Raw genomic sequence first — 24,698 nt, 5'->3', positions numbered from 1 at the left:
ATCGCTCTAAATTCCCCTCCGCTTACCACCCCCCCACAAAAAAACATAAAGGTTGCTTCATTTCTACTGGTTCCTGCGAGTGTTTTGAAATTTTGCTAGTCTAAAAACTGGGAATCCTAGCTCTCAGGGCCTTCCTGTTTTATTCAGCAGCCTCAAATATCAAAACTTTGTTGACTGGGAAGGGAATTATAACATAATGTCGAAAAGAATTCTACACAAGATAATACCCATTATTCAGCATTTTGACAGCCACAATTCAACAATGCTTATAGGGTTTCAAAGGTACTTACAATCCTAAAGTGACTTTTGAATTGAAAATCAACTTATGTTCAGTAAAAGCAAATTTAAAACCTTTTGAATAAAGCAATCTATACCTCAGGCCTATGTAAACTAAAACACTGCTGCACTCAAATAGTACCTGTCTTAGATGTGGTTCCTCCCAAATTATTAGATAATTCTCTAAACACTACTTTATCAAATTTGCAACATGACCAAAATAATAGTTATTCTCTCATTTGGTAAATACCACTTTATAACAACAACAACAACAACAACAACAAAAAACCTGTTCTTTCAGGACTTTATTTTGTTTATTAATAAAGTAAATCATTATTATGATTTTTGAAAAAAAAGTTAAAAAATGTTCAGCCTTCATGTTAATGTAGATTAGGCCATCCAAAAGGCAAAGCAAAGAGTTAACATTAAGTCATGGTCCAGGATTATACTTATGAGAAACGGATACAGGACTTACAGTACTTGATAAGTAAAGACAACCAAAATAAACTGTATTTCAAATTTGTTTCTATAAAAACATATTAAAGATTACTTTAAAATAGTGTCCATCTTTTCTTTTAAATGGGCATAGCCTCATCTGCAGTCATGTACAAATATAATAAACTTGACTAATAGCTTTCTTAATCTTTTAATACAAATACGATTCCTTGCCTTTATGCAACCCAACAAAATAATATAAAGTGAAGTCATTAGAAAAATATGGACCTTTCTGAATCTATATTGCATTTTTAATTTAGACTGGAAAATACAGTTCAGATCATATCAAACACATGGATTTCAGGCTTACATATTACATGTCTTACAAATTATCAGATATGGTTCTTTATTTTGGCTGAAATGCAAAAATATGATTAATTTCTTAATAATAGATTAGTTATTTGAAAAATAGTTTCCATTGATAGCAGTGCTAGTCCTAGAACAAAACATAAGCAAAACATATTTGTAAGTCACTGTCTATTCGGTGCCCCAAATACATAGATCCTAACACTAAGCCCTTACTACACATTTGCTTTAAAGATTACTGAATGGACATCTCATGTGTCCGATAATCTTTAACTTGAACAACCCTGTAAACATAGTCAAAATCTTTCAAAAGGAATTAAAATTCAAGTAAACACTGCATATTTGATTTAAACTAACCTTACAATTAAATTCACCTATAACACATTGGATCAAAACCATTCAATATGTAAAAAGGTTTTTAAAAATCATCCACATGTAAAGATGGAATTAAACTCTGTAAACATGTTTGTGTTTAATAACTACTGTACTGCAGCTGCTCTTTGGTTTGGCAAAGTGATATTGGTCAGATGCCCCAGGTACTGAATATTCGAGTAAATCTTTACCCAGGTAAAACCAAGACTCCTGTCGACTTTGTCTTTAATGGCAATGGCAAGACTTGAAATTCAACTTTATTTTCCTTAAATATCACACCACAACTATTCAAGTGTTTGACGGATCATAGATAGCACTAATACATTTTGAAGGCTTTCATTTTGACCATTCCCCCCACAAAGAGTTGATAGAACTAATCAATATCAGTTCAAATACCAAAGAGGCAGCCTTGCCCTGACTCCCATGCAGCTTGTAGGCCCTTGCTGAACGACCAGTAATATGTATGAATAAATCAGCCAAATATTTAGAATGTGGCAAAATGTTGGCTATAAATTAAAGCAAAGATAACTAAAGCAAAAGGCTTCAAGTGAAAATTTCTGAAAAGGTGTTTGCTATGCTATTAAAGATGATGGTGAAATACAACTTAAAAGAGAAAGATACACCACCACAAAAGTGCCTGGATAGGTTAAAGGGGAAATTTATGTTTCCTCAATTGTTAATCATGAAAATGCATGAAAATCCTTTGATCTAAATGTAAAAATGCTCACAAAAAGTACCAGGAGAATAATTCTGAAAGTAGTCAAGTAGGTTTAAACATTCACAATTTCCTTATAATACACAAAATGCCAAAATGAAGTGATATTTTGTTATCCCTTAACTCTCAGTTCTAGAGTCAAGATTATTGGGACGACAAAGTTGAAATAAAGATAGAAGAATCATAATAATAGTATTCCAAACTATATTTTCAAAGCTAACTCGTTCCTTTGGTTCAAAAGGAAAAAAAAAACCCACATAACTTCCTTTTAAAATCTAGTATTAGTACGGCCAACAGAATTAGACAAATCCTCTGAACTAATACCTGGAATAGCTGAGTATAAAATATATGCTACATTAGGAAATCATAGCACTATCTCTAGCATATGTTTGGCATACAGAAGATACTCCAAAAATATTTGTTGGATGAATGAAATGTAAGGTTAATTTTGCAAAATTAAGAATCAAAGAATGTGAGAGATCACCTAGTCCAACTCATGAATAACACGCTTTCCCCCCAATTCCATTTTACAGATAGGGAAATTGTAACGGTTGATATTTACAGATGCTGGTTAAGATTTATCTCTACCCGATGCTGGAAGCAATCAATCATTTTGCTTTGTGAATATTTGACCAAACAGGATATGTGAGGAGTAATATTTCTACCTGGCTTCTCCTTTATAGGATACAGTATTTGCCTTTAAAATTAATGCAATAATTCCTGTCACTTAGATTGCATTTCAAAAGAAAAAGGAGATCTAGGTCTACCAGGCAGAAAGGGGCTGGTGTTTAGAAAGTCAGATTTAAAATTTTGTGTGTAAGAGTGGAATCCACTGCTCAGACTGGAAGTCTTAAATGACTGCTTAGGTTAGAATTTCTTTCCAGAAAGCAGAATTACACTAAACAGTTTTACCCTAGTTCAAACTGCCTTTCAGTCATTGTTTAAGCTGTTACTGGAATACTGTAAAAAGTTTCAAAGTAATTTCTAGTAATCACCTAAATTGTTATTTGAAAGTCAACAGCATGTTGGGGCCAATACCTTGGGGCCATAAATAATTTTTAACAGCTTACAATACCTGCCTATTTTCCTCTTTACTTTTCTTCTAGCCACTGCCACTCTTCAGTGTCCAATATTTCTATAGCACATGTGCCTTTGTGACTCCCTGACCATGAAAATACCCATGAAAGTTCAACAAAAAAGTAATTTAAATGTAGCGAGAACCAAAAATGTTTCCTATACTGCCAAGTTTCCTTTAAGCCTTGGGCACAACACTACATTACATGGTTATATTAATGCTTAGAACTAAGCCATCAATGAATCATACAAATGTGCTCCATGTTTTAAATAATTATATTTAGATATCTGAATCTGAGTGTTATCTTATAGCCAACAATAAAAAACTTTATTATAAATGTTGAAAAGTATAAAACAGTAATTATAAATCAGCAACACCCAATAAAAAAAAAGTTATTTTCTTTTCCTTACACAGTATAAGCAACAGTAAATAGATATTATTATTCACTTTCAGCCACTATACTGCCCTACATGTACTTAAGATAACTTTTCAGCTTGTGTTTCAAGAGTGAAACTTTATATGGATACTAAGAAACAACTCTTAATTATTTAACTCAGATGTCAAAAAAATACATATACTCTGTTAACATGTGACTTGATAGCTCATAGTGTAGCATCTCATAACAGGTGGGTGTTATTTCCAGAGTAAAATTAAGTCACTTTTGTAGCAGTAAGTTGATGTAGCACAAATGGGTATATTTAAGATTAAGGCATCTTTCTGCGCTGGGGTAGTGCTTCTGTGGGTCCGGTGATCTGTACAAAGGCTTCCTTTTTAAAAAATATATCTTCTCTTATACTTCAGTTATTTCATTCCATTGATCATTTTCTTGCAAATAAAACTGAAAATATCAGTCCATAATATGTTTTTATAAACCTATAAAACCAGAAACAATTGAGTTATTGGTTAAAATTTGATTTTATATTTCTGAAAATAAAGGTATACTAAATAGTTCTGTGCACTAAGGTACAAAGCTGCTAAAATAACGAGATGGAATAAATATTTTAAAACTACTAATATTGTAGTAATAACGAAGATTTTTATGAACAGTGAGTGGTATCTCTTTCTTCCTCTGAAGCAATCAAGAGAGCATTTTAAAAGAGGTAGATTCTTACAGTTCTCCCTTAATGTTAACTTGGACATAAGCTGAGGAGATACCTTATTTACCTCTTTGTAAGACTGCTATAGGATATGGGGAACTACCCACAGCAACACTTACAGGCTGTGGAGCATCAGACATTATCCTAGAACCAGGACTATACTGCATTGAGAATCCTAGAACCAGGGCTATACCGCAGCCACAGTTCTGGCTGACATGATCACCACACGATATATCACCACTCGTCTTCGGAGTCCAGCCTGACACAAGCCCCCACTGAGAGTTCTGATTCAGTCTAGGTTTTAGCCTCTGGCTGTTACTTTGGACATGGGCTCTGGGTCCTCTGTAGGGAACTGAGCAGGGAAGCAGATGTTCATCTAATAGAGACTCCAGATGAGAACTCTTTGACAAAAATGAACTCCTGACACAGAGAAACTGAGGTAATAAATGGATGTTGTCTTAAGTTGCCAAGATTGTGATAATCTGTTATGGAACAAAAGGTAACCAATACACACTATAAAGAAGATTTCAAAAAATCTAATAGCTGCCTAAAATGCTACTGAGTCACTGAGCTAAGCATCAGAAGAGACAGAGAATTCACTACATCCCTCAAAATTCAACTTAGTTACATTACTCTCACTGCCGATACTACAGTTTATGTTTAATCTGTCTGGAATGTCCTCGATTGCTATTTAAATTAATTTCCTCTGGCTATTGTCTCAGGGCTATCCAGATTGAGAACAGCTCATCAGTGTGGCTGGGTCCAGTAAACTTATCTTTTGTTGTGTCTTTTCCAACTAAGTCCTATAGGTGAACCTCTTCAGTCTTTTCTGCAGCCTAATTAATCACTCTTCTTTCTTAAACTAATTAACAAGACACTGTTTACTGAAAAGATTAGTTGGTCCACATATCAACCCAAATCGGCGTTTAATTTCCTCATTAATCTACCAATACATATTTACAAAGATTGCACTAGGAGTGGTTAGAAAAATGGGATTTAAGCAGCTATTACCTTCCAATCTCTTCTGAACTATCTAATTTTGCTGATATAATTAAAAGAGAAAAAAAAATGACTTGCGAATTGTTCTGAGATTATAAAATATGCAAATAATTGCATTTGTTCAAGGAAAATTACCTTTATACTGTCTTACCTTGCTCTTATTCAAATGGTTAGTTATGAACAAGTGGTACTCAATTTTCTATTGCCACTGTAACATGGTTATTTGTCCCTGTAAGCACATAATTATATATGACAGGACAAAAAAAAAGAAGTATTAAGTTTCTGGCTAATTGGTAAAATTGATGATTACAGTAAAAGCAACTTTTATGTAAGCACTAAATAGGTTTATGGTGTCAAGCATTTATCCTCTTGGAGAACCCAGAAGTAAAGCAGTGCTAAGAGCTGAAAGTCTGGTTTTATGCTTATATCTGTAAAAATATCCATTGGCTTTTAAAGATGTTCAGCAGCAATAATTACAAGGCCCATGAAATGAATCTTTCCCTTGACCTACAAGGGTTCTAATGATCCTAATGAAGATCCTAATGATACCAATTCAAGAGAATAATTTAAGTGCTGCTAAAAGCCAAAAAAGAAAAAAAATCAGAAATACCACAGTAAGTTTTAAAGTTTTAAGGTATTTCCTCGAGTTGGCACCAAATGATCTGAATGTCCAAACATTTTCCCACAGTACAAGATGATGACAATGTTATTATTAGTACTGTTGAAAACCACCATGCATATATTTTAGGCTATAATGCTTGTTAGGTGGCCAGGCTATGTTATAAACACAATCTGGTTTGAAAGACCACCTCTGACTTATCAACTGTTCTATAATGCATCCACAATTCATTCATGATAAGATTGAGTCATCAAAAAAAGGTTAAAGTATATTTGCTACACTCTTTTTATATTGAAGCAGCAAAGACTACAATACATTTCAAAAGTTATTTTCAAAAAAGTAAAAGTTAAGACACTAAAGAATAATCTGGTTCAGATGTTATTCAGAATAGAGAATGCCAAAAGAACTTTCTTTATCTGAGGTAAAGAAGTATGTGGCTGGGTAACAAAAGAAAATCCCAACTCTGAACAGAACAAAACACAGCAAGAGCCACTATACATCCTCACTCAAACCTCCTTCTCCATAAAAGGTACCAATAAACACTGACACCCCATTTGTAAGGTATTTTTTTTTTTAAAGATTTTTATTTATTTGACAGACAGATCACAAGTAGGCAGAGAGGCAGGCAGAGAGAGAGAGGAGGAGGAGGCAGGCTCCCTGCTGAGCAGAGAGCCCGATGTGAGGCGATCCCAGGACCCTGGGATCGTGACCTAAGCTGAAGGCAGAGGCTTTAACCACTGAGCCACCCAGGCGCCCCTGTAAGGTATTTTATTAAAAAGTGTCACATATCTTAGTATTTTTTAAAAGATTTATTTATTTGACAGACAGAGATTACAAGTAGGCAGAGAGGCAGGCAGAGAGAGAGGAGGAAGCGCTCCCTGTTGAGCAGAGAGTCCGATGCGGGGCTCAATCCTAGGAACCTGGGATCATGACCTGAGCTGAAGGCAGAGGCTTTAACCCACTGAGCCACCCAGGTGCCCCATATCTTAGTATTTTAAAATATGTTGTTTTGATTTTTACATACTTGTTAAATCTGGTTGATCTTCATTTTAACCAGAAAAAGCACTGTTTTCAAATGACAAGTATTACCTGATCTGACAGTGCCTTCTTCAGATCCATTCTCTATCCATTGAGATTCACTGTCCAACAATCGGTTTTTTGATTCACTAAGTGGTTTGATAGGAAAGGGTTGATTTGAGCCAATACTGAAAAGAGGAAGAAATAATTTAGTAAACAGTTTAATGCTCAATCAAGGATACTTAATTAATAAGCAGCAAATTAGTATTCCTTCTCCTAAATATGTGAGGGCAACTCATGAGATCTCAGCACTCTAAAAAACTCTATCTTCAAAAGAAAAATATGCCCCCAACCCCCAACTGAATGGCTCTCTAAACCCAAGAATCTATATTCCAGCAGTGCCAATGAAAACAATTAGACAAAAGAAAAAAGCTTCAGAGGCCGGTGTGAAACTTTTAAAACATGTTAATCAAGAGCTGTAAGGTAGCACAAGGTGAGGATCTATATCTGTGGCCAGGACAAAAAAATTACCTGTCATTTCCCAAGTTTTCTGCTTTCTACCTCTGCAGTTTAGATCTAAGGGGAAAAAATGATTTAGTGATTTAGTGTAGACTTACTTTTCTTGCTAAGAGATCCAGGGAGGGAAGGAATGGAGGAACAGAAGAAGGAAAAGGGAACTAGTATTTCCTGTGTACTTACTACGGGCCAGATACTTTGCTAGGTGCTTTAAACACATTATGTCAACACAATAGCCCTTGGAGGTAGGTATGGTTATCCTCATTTTATAGAGCTGGAAACCGAGTGAAACCGAGTCTCACACAGTTTAAGTGACTTGTTCAGATGCACAATAAATGTTAAGAGTTTTAAGGTCCTAAGAAGGTCTATGTTCTGATACTAATAGACTATCTTGGAATTTATAACCTCTCCTCCCCCCAAATTTATTTCTGTCCTAAATAAATTTTGACTATTTCACTTTTATCTTTTTGACTTCTTTAAAATTTCACATAAATGAACTATTTCTTTGAATTTTTGAATTGGTTTGCTTACCATGCAAATACTGAAAAAGTATCCTCTAAGATGAATGAATGAGAAAAAATTTTACATTAATATTTTTAAAATCCTCCCTATTATTTTTACACTGCAGTTTAAATTTGTTTATCAAGATATAATGGTAGATAGTATGACTAATTTCTTTGAAAAAATATAGCTGATATAAACCAAGAATCGTATCTTGAAAGAATGTCTTAGTTTCTAGAAAGATGTAGCATATTTAGGATAGCTGTGTTTCCTGGCTTGCCCAGACATTTCCAGTTACATGTGTTTGTCCTGGTTCAACTATTAAAAAGCAAGCATTCTCTTTCTTATTCTCCAAGTGCTCTGGTTTGGAAGATAATAAGTATGGTTATACTAAGCATATTAGGTACCCACACATATTAGCTCTCAGTTAAAAAAAATTTTTACATAGAATTTCTCTTTCCCTATCTATGTTGACTTACAAATTACTACTGTATTTACCAGATATGTATGTACAGCACATACACACATTTTGTTTTATAATGAATAATGAAAACCTTAATGATAAGAAGCACACCTTCTAGGATATTCATTTTGATTTGTAACAGAAGCTTGTTCTGGATCCATCCCCACAAGGCGAGTTGGAAAACTGCAACCATCACCCAAGCTGCAAAATGAAAAATATCAGTAATAAATTTAAGTCATATTAACTTAAATCAAGGTGATCAAATTCAACAACCATTCTTCTTCAAAAACACAGTATAAAGAAATTATCATAATCTGTCATTTCAGAGAATAATTCTTAAAATTCTCTAGGGTTACTAGCCTCACTGAAGAAATAAGCTGTCTTCTCTTATAATTTACATATATTTAAAAAAATATCTTTCATGACTATTAAGATTATAATGCCTGGTGCACCTGAGTGGCTCAGTCAGTTAAGCAGCTGCCTTTGGCTCACGTCATGGTCCCAGGGTCCTGGGATTGAGCCCTGCATCGGGTTCCCTGCTCATCAGGGAGCCTGCTTCTCCCTCTCCCTCTGCCATGGTCCCTGCCTGTGCTTTCTCATTTGCTCTCTCTCTCTCTCAAATGAATAAATAAAACTCTTAAAAAAAAAGATTATGATGCCTATTAAAATTATGATACCTCAAACACAGACATTCAAATATCTGGGAAGTTGGCTAATTAAATATTTGGGTGACTGACATTATAATGCTTATTAAGATTATGATTCCCTATTAAGATCATGATATCTCAAACACCGGTAATCAAATATTTGGGTAACTGACCTACTCATCACAGTCATTTAAGACACCAAAGAAGCTCAAATTGAAATGCAAGAGGTAAGTTCCAAATATTTATTCATTTGACAAGTATTTTATTAAATGCCTATGATGCCCTGGGTACTATTATCAGGACTAGGGACATAGCAGTGAACAAAAGAGAAGAAAACCTGTGCCCTCAAGAAGTTTACAATCTAAAAAAAAGTACGGACATATCTTAATTTCACATTTTAAAGTTATTAAAATTATGTGTAACAGGGACTTTCATCTCCAGCCAAGATGGATTAACTGATAAATGTGACCTTCTGTCATGAACAACCAGAAAAGCGAAGAGTATATACAGTAACTGTTTTCCAAACAAACAACACAGAACTGTGGTCTCTGAAAAAAGAGAAACCAACCAAGTCCCAGGTTTCTGCCAGGACTTGAGCACCAGTAGGAGAAAAAAGTAGAGTAAGGTAGTCTCAATCAACTGAGGTGACAGAGATGGGTGTTTCAAGAAGTTGTGGTAGCTTGAATCTACTGGACAGAGCTGAGGAAGAGGGAGATATGCAAAGAAAGGGCCACAACAAGTGCACAGCATTTTACTGGAGCGTTTTGATGAATGCTAAGCTACACATGTGAATCTAGGCTTAAAACAGCCTCAAAAGGACCAAGCTAAAACACAAGTAACTCCCAAAGGAAGGGAGCAAAATTTATTTATTTATTTTTAAAATTTATTTATGACAGAGAGAGATAACGAGAGCGGGAATATAAGCACAGGGGAGCTGGAAAGGGAGAAGGAGGCTCCCTGCTGAGCAGGACGCCTGATATGGGGCTCGATCCAAGGACCTGGGACCATGACCCGAGCTGAAGGCAGATGCTTAAGAACTGAGCCACCCAGATGCCAAGAGTGCAAAATTTAATACACAGAATTTAAAATGTCTGCCATATAATAAAAAATTACTTGTATGGGGGCGCCTGGGTGGCTCAGTGGGTTAAAGCCGCTGCCTTTGGCTCAGGTCATGATCCTGGGGTCCTGGGACTGAGTCCCACATCGGTCTCTCTGCTCAGCAGGGAGCCTGCTTCCCTTCCTCTCTCTCTGCCTACTTGTGATCTCTGTCAAATAAATAAATAAAATCTTTTTAAAAAATTACTTGTATGAAAAGTAGCAGGAAAATGTGGTTCACAACTAAGAAAAATATAGTTAATAGAAAAGAATTAGAAATGACTATGAAAATTTGAAGCAAATACCTTTTTTTATTTTTTATTTTTTTTAAAGATTTTATTTATTTATTTGACAGAGATTACAAGTACGTGGAGAGGCAGGCAGAGAGAGAGGAAGGGAAGCAGGCTCCCCGCTGAACAGAGAGTCTGATGTGGGGCTCGATCCCAGGACCCCAGGATCATGACCTGAGCCAAATACAGAGAGGCTTTAACCCACTGAGCCATCCAGGCACCCCAGCAAATACTTTAAATAGTGACTGTAAATATGTCTGTGAACTAATAGGAAAAAAATGGATATGAGAAGAGAAATGTAAGATATAAAAAAGAACCAAATTGAACTTCTAGAGTTAAAAAATACAATATCTGAAATAAAAATTCACTGGATGAGCTTAACAGCAGAGCAGACATCATAAAAGAAAGGGTCAGTGAACTTATAGACATAGCAACAGAAACTATCCAAACTTAGCAGACAGAGAAGAAAGATGGGGCCTGGGGAGCAAAGAACAGTAATGACCCCTGGATCACAATCAAGCAGCTAAACAAATGTATATTTAAGAGTGCCCCAAAAACCAGTGGAGGGAGAGCATGAAAATTATTCAAATGTGATGAAAACTATAAATTCACAGATCCAAGAAGCCTAATGAACTCTAGAGAGGATAAACACAAAGAAACCATACCAAAACCCATCATTATCAAATGGCTTAATATTGGTGATAAAGATAAAATCTTAAGTAGCCAAAGGGCAAAAAAAAAAAAAAAAAGAAGACATATTAATTTACAAACAGTGGAATATAGATAAGAGTGAGGCTGAGTCTTGTCAAAAACAATGCAAGCCAGAAGTTAATGGAACAACATCTTTAAAGAAAAAGGAAAAAAACCAAAACCAAACCAGTCAATATTGAAACCTTGGTTTAGAGAAAATAATTTTAAAAAATACTAGTCTGTGTTCTATCTAGTCAGTGTGGAAAAACCTTGTAATACAGGAGATGATAAAGTACACAAAAGAGACTGATGCGCTTAAATGTACAACAATAGGATCTATCAAATGAAACACAGAAAAAAGACTGAATAGAAAAATGGACAGTGTATCAGGGAGCTGGGGTAGAACTTCAAGTGTACTAATATACATGTAACTGGAGTCTCTACAGTAATGGGGAAGGGGGATGGGGATGACAGAATAAGTATTTAAAGAAATAATGGTTAAAATACTTTCCAAATTTGATGAAAGTTATAAAATCGCAGTTCCAAGAAGCTCAACCAATTCCAAGCATAAGAAACATAAAGACAACTATATAGCAAGGCACATCATAATCAAACTGCATGAAACTAGTGCTAAAAAGCACATCTTAAAAGCACCGAGTGAAAATAAGACATATTACATATGGAGTAAAAAAAGAATGACTGCAAACTTCTTGTGAGAAAAAATGTAACCCAGAAGACAGTGAAGCAGTATCTAGAATTATATGCTAAGCAAAAATGTCTTTCAAAAGTGAAAGCAAAACGTTATTTTCAGACAAAAATATAGGAAATACAGCTAAACAAAGGGAAAAATCCTGTAACATTTATAAATATGTCACTTGAATTTCAAATATTTTTTACTTTCCTGTAATGACTTTGGATATAGATGGCCTATGATGGCTGGGAATTTGGGAGAAAAGGAAACTGAATCATCTCAAAGATATACTTTCATTTAAATTTGAAGTTAAAAATTGCATTATGTGTTGGGTCTTCTTTTAAGACACAAAAGAATACATAATCTGTGATAGAATCTTTGAAGATATAGCTAATTAAGTATAAAGTCTTATGATTCTCTATTTCAAACAACTTATTTTCATCCTGAAGGAAAAAGAGTGATTGCTATTTTTAGGAATCATCTTTTTTTTCTACTTTCCATTCAAATATATGCCCAAACTCTTTTTGGGAGAGTTTAATAAAAAACATGAAAAATATTTTATATAATCAAGATGTTCTGAGTTTTCATTCTCAAGGTTCATAAGATGTCATTATATACTGTATTCTCTGAATCTTAAGCCATTTAACCAGAGAGACAGACTATCATAGATTCTGTAATTTCTGAGACCTGCATTTTGTACATTACCTTGAAAATATTGGAAGTAGCCAGTATTTCTTTTCATCACCAAAGACTTGTCTCCAATTTTTACTGCATCCAAGAGAAAAACCATTTCCATCAGGTCCATATGAAAATGTGGCGGAGCGGAATGATTCTGTTATATGTACATATATTAAAAAAAGAGTTAATCTATTTAAAAATTATATGAGGATGGAAAGTAGCAATTTTCTTGCTTTATATCTTTTTTAATTTTTTTAATTTTTTTTTAATTTTTTTTTTTAAAGATTTTTATTTATTTATTTGACAGACAGAGATCACAAGTAGGCAGAGAGGCAGGCAGAGAGAGAGGAAGGGAAGCAGGCTCCCTGCTGAGCAGAGAGCCCGATGCGGGACTCAATCCCAGGACCCTGAGATCATGACCTGAGCCGAAGGCAGCGGCTTAACCCACTGAGCCACCCAGGCGCCCCTATATCTTTTTTTAAAAAAGACTTTTTAAATTTATTTGACAGAGAGAGATCACAAGTAAGCAAAGAGGCAGGCAGAGGGCGGGGCGGAGGGGGGAAGCAGGGTCCCTGCTGAGCAGAGAACCTGATGCAGGCCTCGATCCCAGGACCCTGGGATCATGACCTGAGCTGAAGGCAGAGGCTTAACCCTCTGAGCCACCCAGGTGCCCCGAGGTCTGACACTTTAAATGTGTAGGTGCACCAGTTGCTATGGGAGTGAGACTGCCTTCCTCAGCTTTCTACACCCCTGACCTACTTGTGGATAGAGTAGAGAGTTGGAATAGCTCAGGTCATGGATCAGTAGCTGAATTATAGGAGAAAGCCAGGACATGTATAGTGTGAGAGTGCTGTTAAGAGTTGTTAAAGTCGGGACACCTGGGTGGCTCAGTGGGTTAAGCCTCTGCCTTCGGCTCAGGTCATGATCTCAGGGTCCTGAGATAGAGCCCCGCATCGAGCCCCATGTCAGGCTCTCTGCACAGCAGGGAGCCTGCTTCCCCCCACCCACCCACCCAGCCTGCCTCTCTGCCAACCTGTGATCCCTCTCTGTCAAATAAATACGTAAAATCTTTTAAAAAGAGTTGTCATTTGTTACAGGATCTAGGATGGGAAAGGTGAGAAATGAGACCAGGAGAATGCAGGCAGTGTAAAAGATGAAATATAGTTGGAGTACAGAAAAAGAGAGCTGCAAGGATGATAGTGGCCAGAGAATGGAAAGATCAAATTGACAATTTCAGGTGCTCTTCAGTTCCAAGAGATTAAAAGATTCAGTGTTTAATTTATGGTAAAGATTGGCCATGAGCATCAAAGGGACCAGCTTGCCTGTTTGGGATAATAGCATTTGTTTGAATACAGAAACTCTTTAAACTGGGGAAATGGTCTCAAGGTAGGTAGGGGACAGTTACGGAGAAGGGTGGAGATGACAGAAAGTGTTCTCCAAGGACAGAATCTGAACAGAACTCTGGAAGGAGCAGTAGAGAACCAGCTTAGGTAGGGCCAAGGGTGTGGAAGGTGAGCTGTAAAGGAGGTGGTGTGCCATGGTAGTTTTTTCAAAATAAGGGTTAAAAACCTTAAAAGGTGTTTTTCACATATATTTTTGTGTGTGTGTGTGTGTGTGACCAGCATTTCTTTTTAATGAACTAAAACCGAAAATATTACAGTACATTGCATATGTAGAGATTAATGATGTTCTGAAAATATTTGCCTATTTTATTTATATAATTTTATAAACATGTGTATCCCCTAGGTCACAATATAAATTATGCCTTTCTTACTGTAGTCACTGGCAAAAAAGACTGAAAAATACTGCTTAGAGAGAAGAATACTGCTTAAAGAGAACACTAGGTTTCCCATAAAGTACACCTCTCTCATAACTAAGGGGTTAGGCAGGAAATGAAGCAGGCTTGGAACTATGGCAAATTAAAGTGTTCAGGCTCCCATCTAAAGCAGTCAGCTACTACTCAGTTCCAACTGAAGAATGCCATATAGGAACATGGGCCTACTGTTGTTTTTTATTTTTTTATTTTTATTTTTATTATTTTTTAAAGATTTTATTTATTTATTTGAGAGACAGAGATCACAAGTAGGCAGAGAGGCAGGCAGAGAGAGAAGGGGAAGCAGGCTCCCTGTTGAGCAGAGAGCCCAATGCGGGGCTCGATCCCAGGACCCTGGGATCATGACCTGAGCTGAAGGCAGAGGCTATAACCCACTGAGCCACCCAGGCGCCCCTGTTTTTTATTTTTGTAAAGATTTTATTTATTTGACAGAGAGATCACAAGTAGGCAGAGAGGCAGGCAGAGAGAGAGGGGGAAGCAGGCTCCCTGCCGTGCAGAGAGCCTGATGCGGGGCTCAATCCCAGGACCCTGAGATCATAACCTGAGCTGAAGGCAGGGGCTTAACCTACTGGGCCACCCGGGCGCCCCAGAACATGGGCCTACTGTTACCAGACTTAGCAATTTTTTAAAAGAAATCTACTTTTCTATGCGAAATCTCTTCCTTTTTAATTGGCATAGTTCATAAGGGCTAGACTTTGCATGTAAGCTGCCTTTTATCATTGATGAGTAAAGGTAAGGAGATGGCAGGGTACTCTGTGAAGAGGATAACAAATTAATTACTAAATACAAGAAAGTTTATTTACATAGAAAAGGGATGAAGGCATGATGGAACTAGAGGAGAGTTCCATAATGGAGAGTGAGCTGGAGAAGAAAGGGCATAGAAATCCCTACCCTGGAGCCCATCATGCTTTTATATGACTCAGTAAGACACAAAGTTAAAATAATCCAAATATAAACATATCTGAAAGCTTCCCTAAAATGTCTTCATCTTTCTGTATTATAATCTATCTGCCTCCAATTGCTCTGGTAGACATATGGCTTTAGATGTCAAGGAGTCTTTGACTTTCCTATGAAACAATGTGACAGATTCCTATTTTGTATCTGATTGGCTGATGTATACATCAGCCAATGCCGAAATATTTCAATTATAGCACAGTGGCCACTTACAGGCTAATAGCTTAGTTTGAGTCAATGTCATACCACCTTTATTTAGGAAATGTTTGTCCAATTATTTTAATACCTTAATGAATCCTCCCCCTCTATTTCACTTTTTAAAAAATGAGCAAAATAAGGAAATAAATGCTGATATTAGTGGTATAGTTGACATAAAGATGGAAATGATTAACCATGCCAAAAATGCTACTCCTTAGCCTCAATCAGGGAACACGCCAGTCACTGTGTAATCACAGGTGAGGAAAAATTAAAGAATACGTTTTAGCTAAAAGATAAGCTGTGGGGGGGTGCCTCGATGGCTCCGTCCATTAAGCAACTGAGTCTTGGTTTTGGTGCAGGTCATGATCCTCAGGGTCATGAGAGTGAGCCCTGCTTCTCTCCTTCTCCCTCTCCCTCTGCTCCTCCCCCTGCTTGCTTATTTGTTCTCATAAATAAATAAATCTTAAAAAAATAAAATTTATATAGTTCTTTTATATATAGTGTACTACTGAAAATACATGCAAATGCCAATCTCACATCCTCAATCTTCAAAATATTGAAACTCTACATTTATTATATACCAGTTGTTCTTATCTAGTTACAGTAAACCTTAATACAGAATGATTTTCTATTTCTTTATCATCTATTGTCCTCATGATTTCATAGTCATTTGTGGTCATTTTCCTAAATAATTATGATTTCTTTTAGCCTACTTACCTATTGTTGTTCTGTTTTTTCCAACTAGCCAGCAGTGGTAGCTGAAAAGTGATAGAACGCTGATGAAGAACATTGTAGACACGAAGAAAAGGAAAAGTACGTGGAATTTCGCACGTGTATCAGAGAGTTCATTCTGAGGAAGGAAGAAAGAAGAGTTAATTTTAGAATAGTCAGCCCTTAAAGTATATTGTTATTTGATTCTTCCTAAAGACTGCTGAATCTACCAAAAATCTTGCCAGATATGAAGAATAAATTTAGAAAATAAATCCAAAAGCAACATCTCCCAAAACAGAAAACTGGCATTATCAAAGGAGCTTGCTTGTATGAAATGTTGAAAGGGTCATTTAAAAAAATTACTCTTAAACATTTAAAAAATTTAGTAATATATTCAATAAAAAGATGCATTTTAACTCATTTTTTTCTTTTGTACTTTATGCATATATTCATAAGCTTTCCCTGATATCCAGGATATATGCTAAAGTATTTGCTTATTTTAATTATAAATGTTGCTAACCAGATACTAATTGTGATAAATTTGTGTATTTCTTTAATTTCTATTTTTGGAAGACCCCAGCATATATCCCCATGCCCTCAGCTGTTCAATCTCTACTTTTTTTACCCTCACTCAATTCCTACACTTTTTATTTATTTATTTATTTATTTTGGGTAATTAGCAGTTTTGGTAAATACATTTACCACAAGGTATTAGTGAATGAAAACAGCTTTGCTGTTACCCCTTTTCTTATGGCTATATTCATTTTAACAGAAGCAAAATCTTAGTATCTATTAATAGGAGAAAGAGGAAGCCTTTAAGTGTTAGCTCTTAAAATAAAACCACATGGGCAAATTACAGACTCTACTAGAACATGAGGTGGTCCTGGATTGATTTAAACATAGTTTACAGGATAAAATGAAGGTTTTTAGTATTAGATTATTCTGACATGTATTTTTTACTCTTCTCTCCCAGAGTAACCACAGTGCCTTTTAAACATACCAAGCAATTCTTTTAACTTCCCATCTTGTGAAGCAAATGAATATTATACATATTTACTATAAATTGTCACAAGAATGGCATGGCAATAATGTTATTTTACCTTTGGACAACTCTCTGTAGATTTCCTGCGGCAAAGCTTGTACAAATAAAGATAATGTATTAAGAAACCAAATTTTATACAAAATTATCCTGAACACTAGTTTTATAAATCTTTTATTTTGAAGGAACACTGAGATGTTGTTTTCTAAAGGTTATTGACAACAATTTTTTCCAAAAACACAAAAGTGAAAACAGACAAGAATATTTAGCTCCTAAAACAAACAAACAAACAAACAAACAAAAACAAAGAATATTTAGCTCCTCAAGCACATTCGAGGTACACTTTAAATATATACTTTCCCTCTGTTTTTTAAAGAGATTTAAATCTAGGAAAGAAAATTTTTTTTTTTTTTTAGCAAATAGCTTTTATTTAAAAACTTTTGATTAGCAGTTTCTAAAAACTCTGAAAACTTATCACCTTCACTCACTATGACTGCAAAAGCCTTCTAAGAGGTGCTGTCACTTGACCTGCAGTCTAGTTTCAGCTCTGTAATCAGAGTGATCCATTATAATTAAGACCATGTTACTCCTCTGCTCCCGTTTCACTGAGGAACGAAAGACACAGTCCTCCAACACTCTCCAAGGCCCACTGCCCGGACTTCTCATTAATCCCATTCTTGCTCATTCTACTCCAGCCACACTAGCTAGCCTCCTTGCTGTTAAACAAACATAGAGGGGACGCTCCTACTTTGGGGCCTTTGCTCCAAACTCCAGATGTTTCTTCAAAAATGTTCTTCTCTCAAATGTCCACTAACTCCCTTTAAGTCTCTGCTCAAATCTTACCTTTGAAAATCTACCCTGATCACACTCTTTTTAAAAAATTGAGATACAACTGAACATATAACATTTTATTAGTTTCAGGTGTAAAACATGACTCAATATATGTACACATTGCAAAAGTCACAATATGTACAATTGCAAAAGTCACAATAAGTCTAGTTAACACCCATACCACAATTATAAAATTTTTTTTCTAGTGATGAGATCTTTTAAGATGTACTATCTTAGCAACTTTCAAATATACCTAACTATAGTCACCAAATATGGTGCATTATATACCCAAAACTTATTCATGTTATTTTGAGCACCTTCATCCACTTTACCCACCCCCCACCCACTGCCCCAACAATCACCAATCTGTTATCTAGGAGTCCAAAAGAAATTTTTTTTAGATTCCACATAATTGACAAAAACAGTTATCTTTCTCTGACTTGTTTCACTTAGTGTAATGTCTTCCAGGCCCATTCATGTGATCACAAATGGCAGGATTTCCTAAGTTTTTATGGCCAAGTAATATTCCATTGTGTACACGTACACGTACACGTACACGTACACACACACACGTACACGTACACACACACACACACACATTTTCTTCACCCATTCATCCACTGATGGGACACTTAGGTTGTTTTCATGTCTTGGCTATTATAAATAAGCTGCAATGCACATGGGGCACGCACATATCTTTTCAAGTTAGTGATTTCATTTCCTTTGGATAAATATCCAGAAGTAGAATTGCTTGGATCATATGGTAGCTCTAATTCTTGGAGGAATCTTTATACTGTTTCCATAGTGGTTAAACCAATCTACATTCCCACCAACAGTACATGGGTTCCTTTTTCTCCACATCCTCGCCAATACTACTTCTTATCTTTTGATAACAGCCATTCTAAGAGGTATGAGTTGGTATCTCACTGTGGTTTTGATTTGCATTTCCCTGATCAGACATTGAGCAATTTTTCGTGTACCTGCTGGCCATCCATGTCTTTGGAAAAATGTCTGTTCAGATCCTCTGCCCAATTTTTAAATTTCTTTTTTTGGGAGGGGGGGCTACTGAGTTGTAGTTCTTTATATATTTTGTCTATTAAGCTCTTGTCAGATATATGACTTGCAATCTTCTCCCATTCAGTATGCTGCCATTTGTTTTGTTTATTGTTTCCTTTGCTGTATAGAAACTTCTTAGATTGATGTAGTCCCACTTATTTACTTTTGCTTTTGTTATTTTGGTTTTGCTGTTAAATCTAAAAAATCATCACCAGGACCAATGTGAAGGAGCTTACTGCTAATGTTCTTAAAATCTAGATTTATGGTTTCAGGGCTTATGTTCAAGTGTTTAATCCATTTGTAATTGATTTTTGTTATGATGTAAGATAGAGATCCAGTTTCATTCTTTTGCATGTGGCTATCCATTTTTCCCAACATTATTTATTACAGAGACTACCCTTATCCACGGTATACTCTTGGCTCCTTTGTTGTAAATTAACTGACCAAAGATCCATTGGTTTATTTCTGGCCTATCTCTTTTGTTCCATTGGTCTATGTGTCTGTTTTCACGCCAATACCAGGGTTCTGATTACTACAGCTTTGTAATATGGTTTGTAATCAGGAAGTGTGATACTTCCAGCTTTGTTCTTCTTTTTCAAGACTGCCTTGGCTATTTGGGGTCTTTCGCAGTTCCACACAAATTTTAGAACTGTTTGTTCTATTTCTGTGAAAAATGTCTGTGTTGAAAATGTCTAAGTTCTTCTGTGAAAAACTTCGTTAGGGATTACGCTGATTCTGTAAATGGCTTTTGGTAGTATGGACATTTTAACAATATTAATTCTTCATGTTTAACAATGTTAATTCTTCCAGTCCATGAGCACAGATGAACTTTCCATTAATTTGTGCCTTCAATTGCTTTTATCAGTCTCTCATAGTTCTCAGTGTACAGGTCTCTCACCTATCTTTAATTTCTTTTTTTTTTTTTAAGATTTTATTTATTTGACAGAGAGAGATCACAAGTAGACAGAGAGGCAGGCAGAGAGAGAGGGAGGGAAGCAGGCTCCCTGCTGAGCAGAGAGCCCGATGCGGGACTCGATCCCAGGACCCTGAGATCATGACCTGAGCCGAAGGCAGCGGCTTAACCCACTGAGCCACCCAGGCGCCCCTCTTTCTTAATTTCTTAATTTCTCTTCTTATAGTCTGTTACTACTGTATAGAAATGCAATTGATTTTGAACTCTGCAACTACTCTTAATTGGTTTCTTGGTTCTAACAGTTTTTGGTGGAGACTTCAGGGTATTCTAAATATAATATTATGTATTATGCAAATAGAGACAGCTTTACTTTTTTCCTACTTGAATTTTTTCTTTTTCTTGCCTAATTGCTTTGGCTAGGACTTCCAATACATATTGTGTTGAATAAATAGCAAGAGTGGGAATCCAGGTCTTTTCTTAATCTTAGGGGGAAAGCCTAAAGTCTTTCATCACTGAGTATGATGTTAGCTGTGGGATTGTCATATAAGGTCTTTACTGTGTTGAGATATATTCCCTCCATACCTACTTTGTTAAGAATTTTTATCAAAAATAGATGTTGAATTTTATCTAATGCTTTTCTGTATCTATTGAGATGATCATATTTCTTCCTTCATTTTGTTAATGTGGTATGTCATGCTGATTGATTTAAAGATACTGAACCGTATCTGCATCCCTGGAATAAATCCACATGATCACAGTGTATGATTCTTTCAACGAATTGCTGAATTCAGCTTGCTAATATTGTTTTAAATATTTTTACATCTTTGGGCCAACAAGTATATAAAGCCTATAATTTTATTTTCTTATAGTGCCCTTGTCCATTTTTGGTATCAGGGTAATACTGGCCTCATAAAATGAATTTGGAAGTGTTCCCTCTTCTATTTTCTTGGAAGATTTTGAGGACTAGCAGTTCTTTAAATGTTTGGTAGAGGGGCACCTGGCTCAGTCATTAAGCATCTGCTTTCAGTTCAGGTCATGACCCCAGGGTCCTGGGATGGAGCCCTGAATCAGGCTCCCTGCTCTGTGGGAAGCCTGCTTCTCTCTCTCCCACTCCCCCTGCTTGTGTTCCCTCTCTTGCTGTCTCTCTCTCTGTCAAGTAAATAAATAAAAATCTTTATTTATAAATAAATAAATGTATGTATGTATGTTTGGTAGAATTCACTACCAAACCATCTGGTCCTGGACTTTTGTTTATTGGGAAGTTACTGATTACTGATTTAATCTCCTTACTAGCAATTAATCTCTTCAGATTTTCTACTTCATCATGATTCAGTCTTGGTTGTATTTTCTAGGAAAGTATCCATTTCTGCTAAGTTGTCCATTTTGCTGGTGTATCATTGTTCATAGTAGTCTCTTATGATCCTTTGTATTTCTGTGGCATTAGATATGTTTTCTCTTCCATTTCTGATTTTGAGTCCTCTTTCTTTCTTGTGAGTCTAGGTAAAGGTTTGACTGTTTTATCTTTTTAAGAAAACCAGCTCTTTCACTGATCTTTTCTATTGTCTCTTTAGTGTCTACTTATTTCCATTCTGATTTTGTTTTTCTTTTTAAAAGTTTTTATTTATTTATTTATTTGAGAGAGAGAGAACAAGAGAGAAAGCATGAGGAGGAGGAGGGTCAAAGGAAGAAGCAGTCTTCCCTGCTGAGAAGGAGCCCGGGACTTGATCCTGGGACTCCAGCATCATGACCTGAGCCAAAGACTCAACCAACTGAGCCCCCTAGGCACCCACCATTCTGGTATGTTATTTCCCTCCTTGTACTAACTTTGGCTTGTATGTTCTTCTTCTAGTTCCTTGAGATGTGAAGTTAGGTTGCTTTAGATCATTCTGATTTCTGAGTTTTCTAGTTTTCTTTTTTTGTAACTGATTTCTAGTTTTATACCACTGTGTTTTCTGTTTCTTTGGATGGAGTATTCTATATGTCTAGTAAGTCCACTTGGCCTAATGTGTCATTTTAATACCAACTACCTTATTGATTTTCTGTCTGGATGATTTATCCATTGATGAAAGTGGGGTATTAAAGTCCCTACTATTACTGTATTGCTCTCAATTTCTCCCTTTAGGTCTGTTAATATTTGCTTTATTTATCTAGGTGCTCCCATGTGTCCATTAACTTCCTTCATGCCTATGCTCAAATCTGATCATCTTACTGAGGCAGGTCTATTCTTATCACTCTCTTTGGCACTTCTATCTGCCCCTGTCATACCCACCCCTACACACTTGCCACATCCCTTACCCCGCTCTATTTTTACTATTTTTCAGTGTTTACTTCCTAATACACAATAGGATTTACTTATTTATTATGCGTATATGCCATCTTCTTCTCAAAAGTAAGTTCTATAAAAACAGGACTCTGTTTTGTTCACTGATATATCCAAAGTGCCTTGAACACTGCCTGGCACATAGTAGGTACTAAATACATATTTGTTAACTGAAGAAAAAGATTTAAGTTTATTAGTCTTTCCTTATTATGATAAATCTGAAAAAAGTTTTAAAAATATTTATTCTTTTTTTAGAGACAGAAAGAGCATGCACATGAGTGGGGGAAGGGCAGAAAGAATGGGAGAAAGAATCCCAGGAAGTTTCTGGAAATGCTCAGTGTGGAACCCATATCAGGGCTCAATGTGATGACCCTGAGGATCATGATCTGAGTCGAAACTGAGAGTTAGATGCTTAATCAACTGAGCTACCCAGTCACCCCTAAAATATTTATTCTTTAATTAATAAATCACTATATGCAAACACTGCTGAAGTTTCTGGTAAAGAAATATGAAATTCTATAGTTTAGACTTTATTCACTGGCACTGAATCCTCTTCATTTAAATAGGGCCACTGAGTAGGATTAAGTAGGTTGTAAACTGAACAAAGATACTTACAACTAAGGGAAGAGCAGAACCCAAAATTCACTGGGCTGAGACCACACAGAACTGGGTACTCTCTTCTAATATACACAAAGGCACCGTAGACTTAAGCCAGAAATCATAAATGAAAAGTACTGCTTTTACATTTTTAATTTTTAAAAGATTTTATTTATTAATTTGAGGGAGTGCAGAGCGAGAGAGAGAGAGCACACCAGGGGGGGAGGAGCATAGGAAGGGGGAGAGGAAGGCTCCCCACTGAGGTGGGAGCCAGATACAGGGCTTGATCCCAGGACCTTGGGATCATGACCTGAGCCAAAGGCAGACACTTAACCAACTGAGCCACCCAGGTGCCCCTTTGATTTCTGATTTTCTGATTATTTATTTAAAAGCAGTACTTTAGGGGTGCCTGGGTGGCTCAGTTGGTTGAGCATCTGCCTCTTGATTTTGGCTGGGGTCAGACCTTAGGGTCCCAGGGTCATGAGGTTGAGCCCTCTGTAGGGCTGGTGCTCAGCACAGAGTCTGCTTCTCCCTTTCCTCCCCCTCCAACCCCCACCCTGCTCAAGTGCATGCAATGCATACACTCTCTCTACAATGAATAAATAAATAACATCTTAAAAAAAAGAAATGATAAAAACACTGCTTTAAAAATATAAAACTTTGATTTAATAAAAATCAAAGAAAACAGGGTTATAAGATATAAATTAAAAATGTGGAAAAAACACAACTTATGACAGAAAAAGGATTAACATCTATAGAGGCAGGAACCGGATTAGTGGTTATTTGCGCTATTTGCAATTTCACTGTTATTACTGTAAAACTGCAGTAAGTCTCTTCAACTCAAGTAAAAGCAATTACTTCCTTAAAATTGATAGGTCTATTGTTAGAATATTGCTGAAAATAGTTTGACTCACTAAAAAAAGTTTACTATATCCTATTTAATATCCATTTATTTACAAATAAACATATGAAGGTAAATTGTAATCCCATTTGCTTTCTGATCCATAAATTCTACCTAGTAAAATTGAAATAAAGTATATCTACTTATAATAAAGAATGAATGAATTCTTTATGAATATATCATCTTAAAAAGTTTTACGTATATGTTTTAAGACAGAAAAAAGACTTACCGTCCAAAATTTTATAAAGTACTGTAAAACTGTTGTAGCCACGAAAAGGCAATATAACAAGGAATACAATAAAAACAGCAGGAAGAATTTGTAATTAGAAAATCCCACACAGTTATTCACCCTAGAAGAATAAAGAAAATCACACTGTAAAAATAAGATAAATCACAAACTATCAGAAACAAAAAACAAAATGATGTTTGCCAAGGGCTGGGGGGGGCTGTGATGGGTATAGAAATTTATTTTGCAAGACGGAAAATTTCTGAAGATTGTTACACAATATGAACATATTTAATACTACTGAACTGTACACTTAGAAATGGTTAAGACAGTACGTTTTAATGTTATTTTTAAACTATAATAAATAAAAACAATAATACATATGGCAGATAAAAAATATTATTACTTAGAAATGGGTCATTTGGGAAGTAGGGAGCAGTATCTTAATTGTGAATGTGTGTTTTTAATAAATTCATGAGGGAATCTGGAATTTTAATGTTAATTCTTAATATACACTTACTTGGATTAATAACATCAGAGTATATATTTAAAGGAATACATTTAATATAAACATGT

General features: G+C 35.8%; 1 protein-coding gene across 3 annotated transcripts in view; it reads right to left on the bottom strand.

Moving 5' to 3' along the window:
• Positions 1-2,406: 2,406 nt before the first annotated feature.
• The window catches only part of LOC111159882 (zinc finger DHHC-type containing 20), a 70,430-nt gene continuing 48,138 nt past the window's right edge, over positions 2,407-24,698 (bottom strand). For 2 of the 3 annotated variants that reach the window (XM_022522533.1, XM_022522535.1), the window contains exons 7-13: positions 24,126-24,246; positions 16,246-16,378; positions 12,570-12,696; positions 8,563-8,652; positions 7,044-7,159; positions 5,487-5,564; positions 2,407-4,112 (exon numbers count right to left, since the gene is read on the bottom strand). In XM_022522533.1, coding sequence (XP_022378241.1) covers positions 5,527-5,564; positions 7,044-7,159; positions 8,563-8,652; positions 12,570-12,696; positions 16,246-16,378; positions 24,126-24,246 — 625 coding nt within the window. In that variant the 3' untranslated portion in view covers positions 2,407-4,112; positions 5,487-5,526. The remainder of the gene's footprint in view (positions 4,113-5,486; positions 5,565-7,043; positions 7,160-8,562; positions 8,653-12,569; positions 12,697-16,245; positions 16,379-24,125; positions 24,247-24,698) is intronic. The other variant, XM_022522534.1, reaches the window with a different exon arrangement.

The sequence above is a fragment of the Enhydra lutris genome, unplaced genomic scaffold (genome assembly GCF_002288905.1).
Source record: "Enhydra lutris kenyoni isolate GAN:26980312 unplaced genomic scaffold, ASM228890v2 scaffoldscaffold71, whole genome shotgun sequence".
In the NCBI taxonomy this organism is placed as follows: Eukaryota; Metazoa; Chordata; class Mammalia; order Carnivora; family Mustelidae; genus Enhydra; species Enhydra lutris.
Note: the sequence above shows the minus strand (reverse complement) of the source record. Positions and strands in the feature narration are given on the sequence as shown.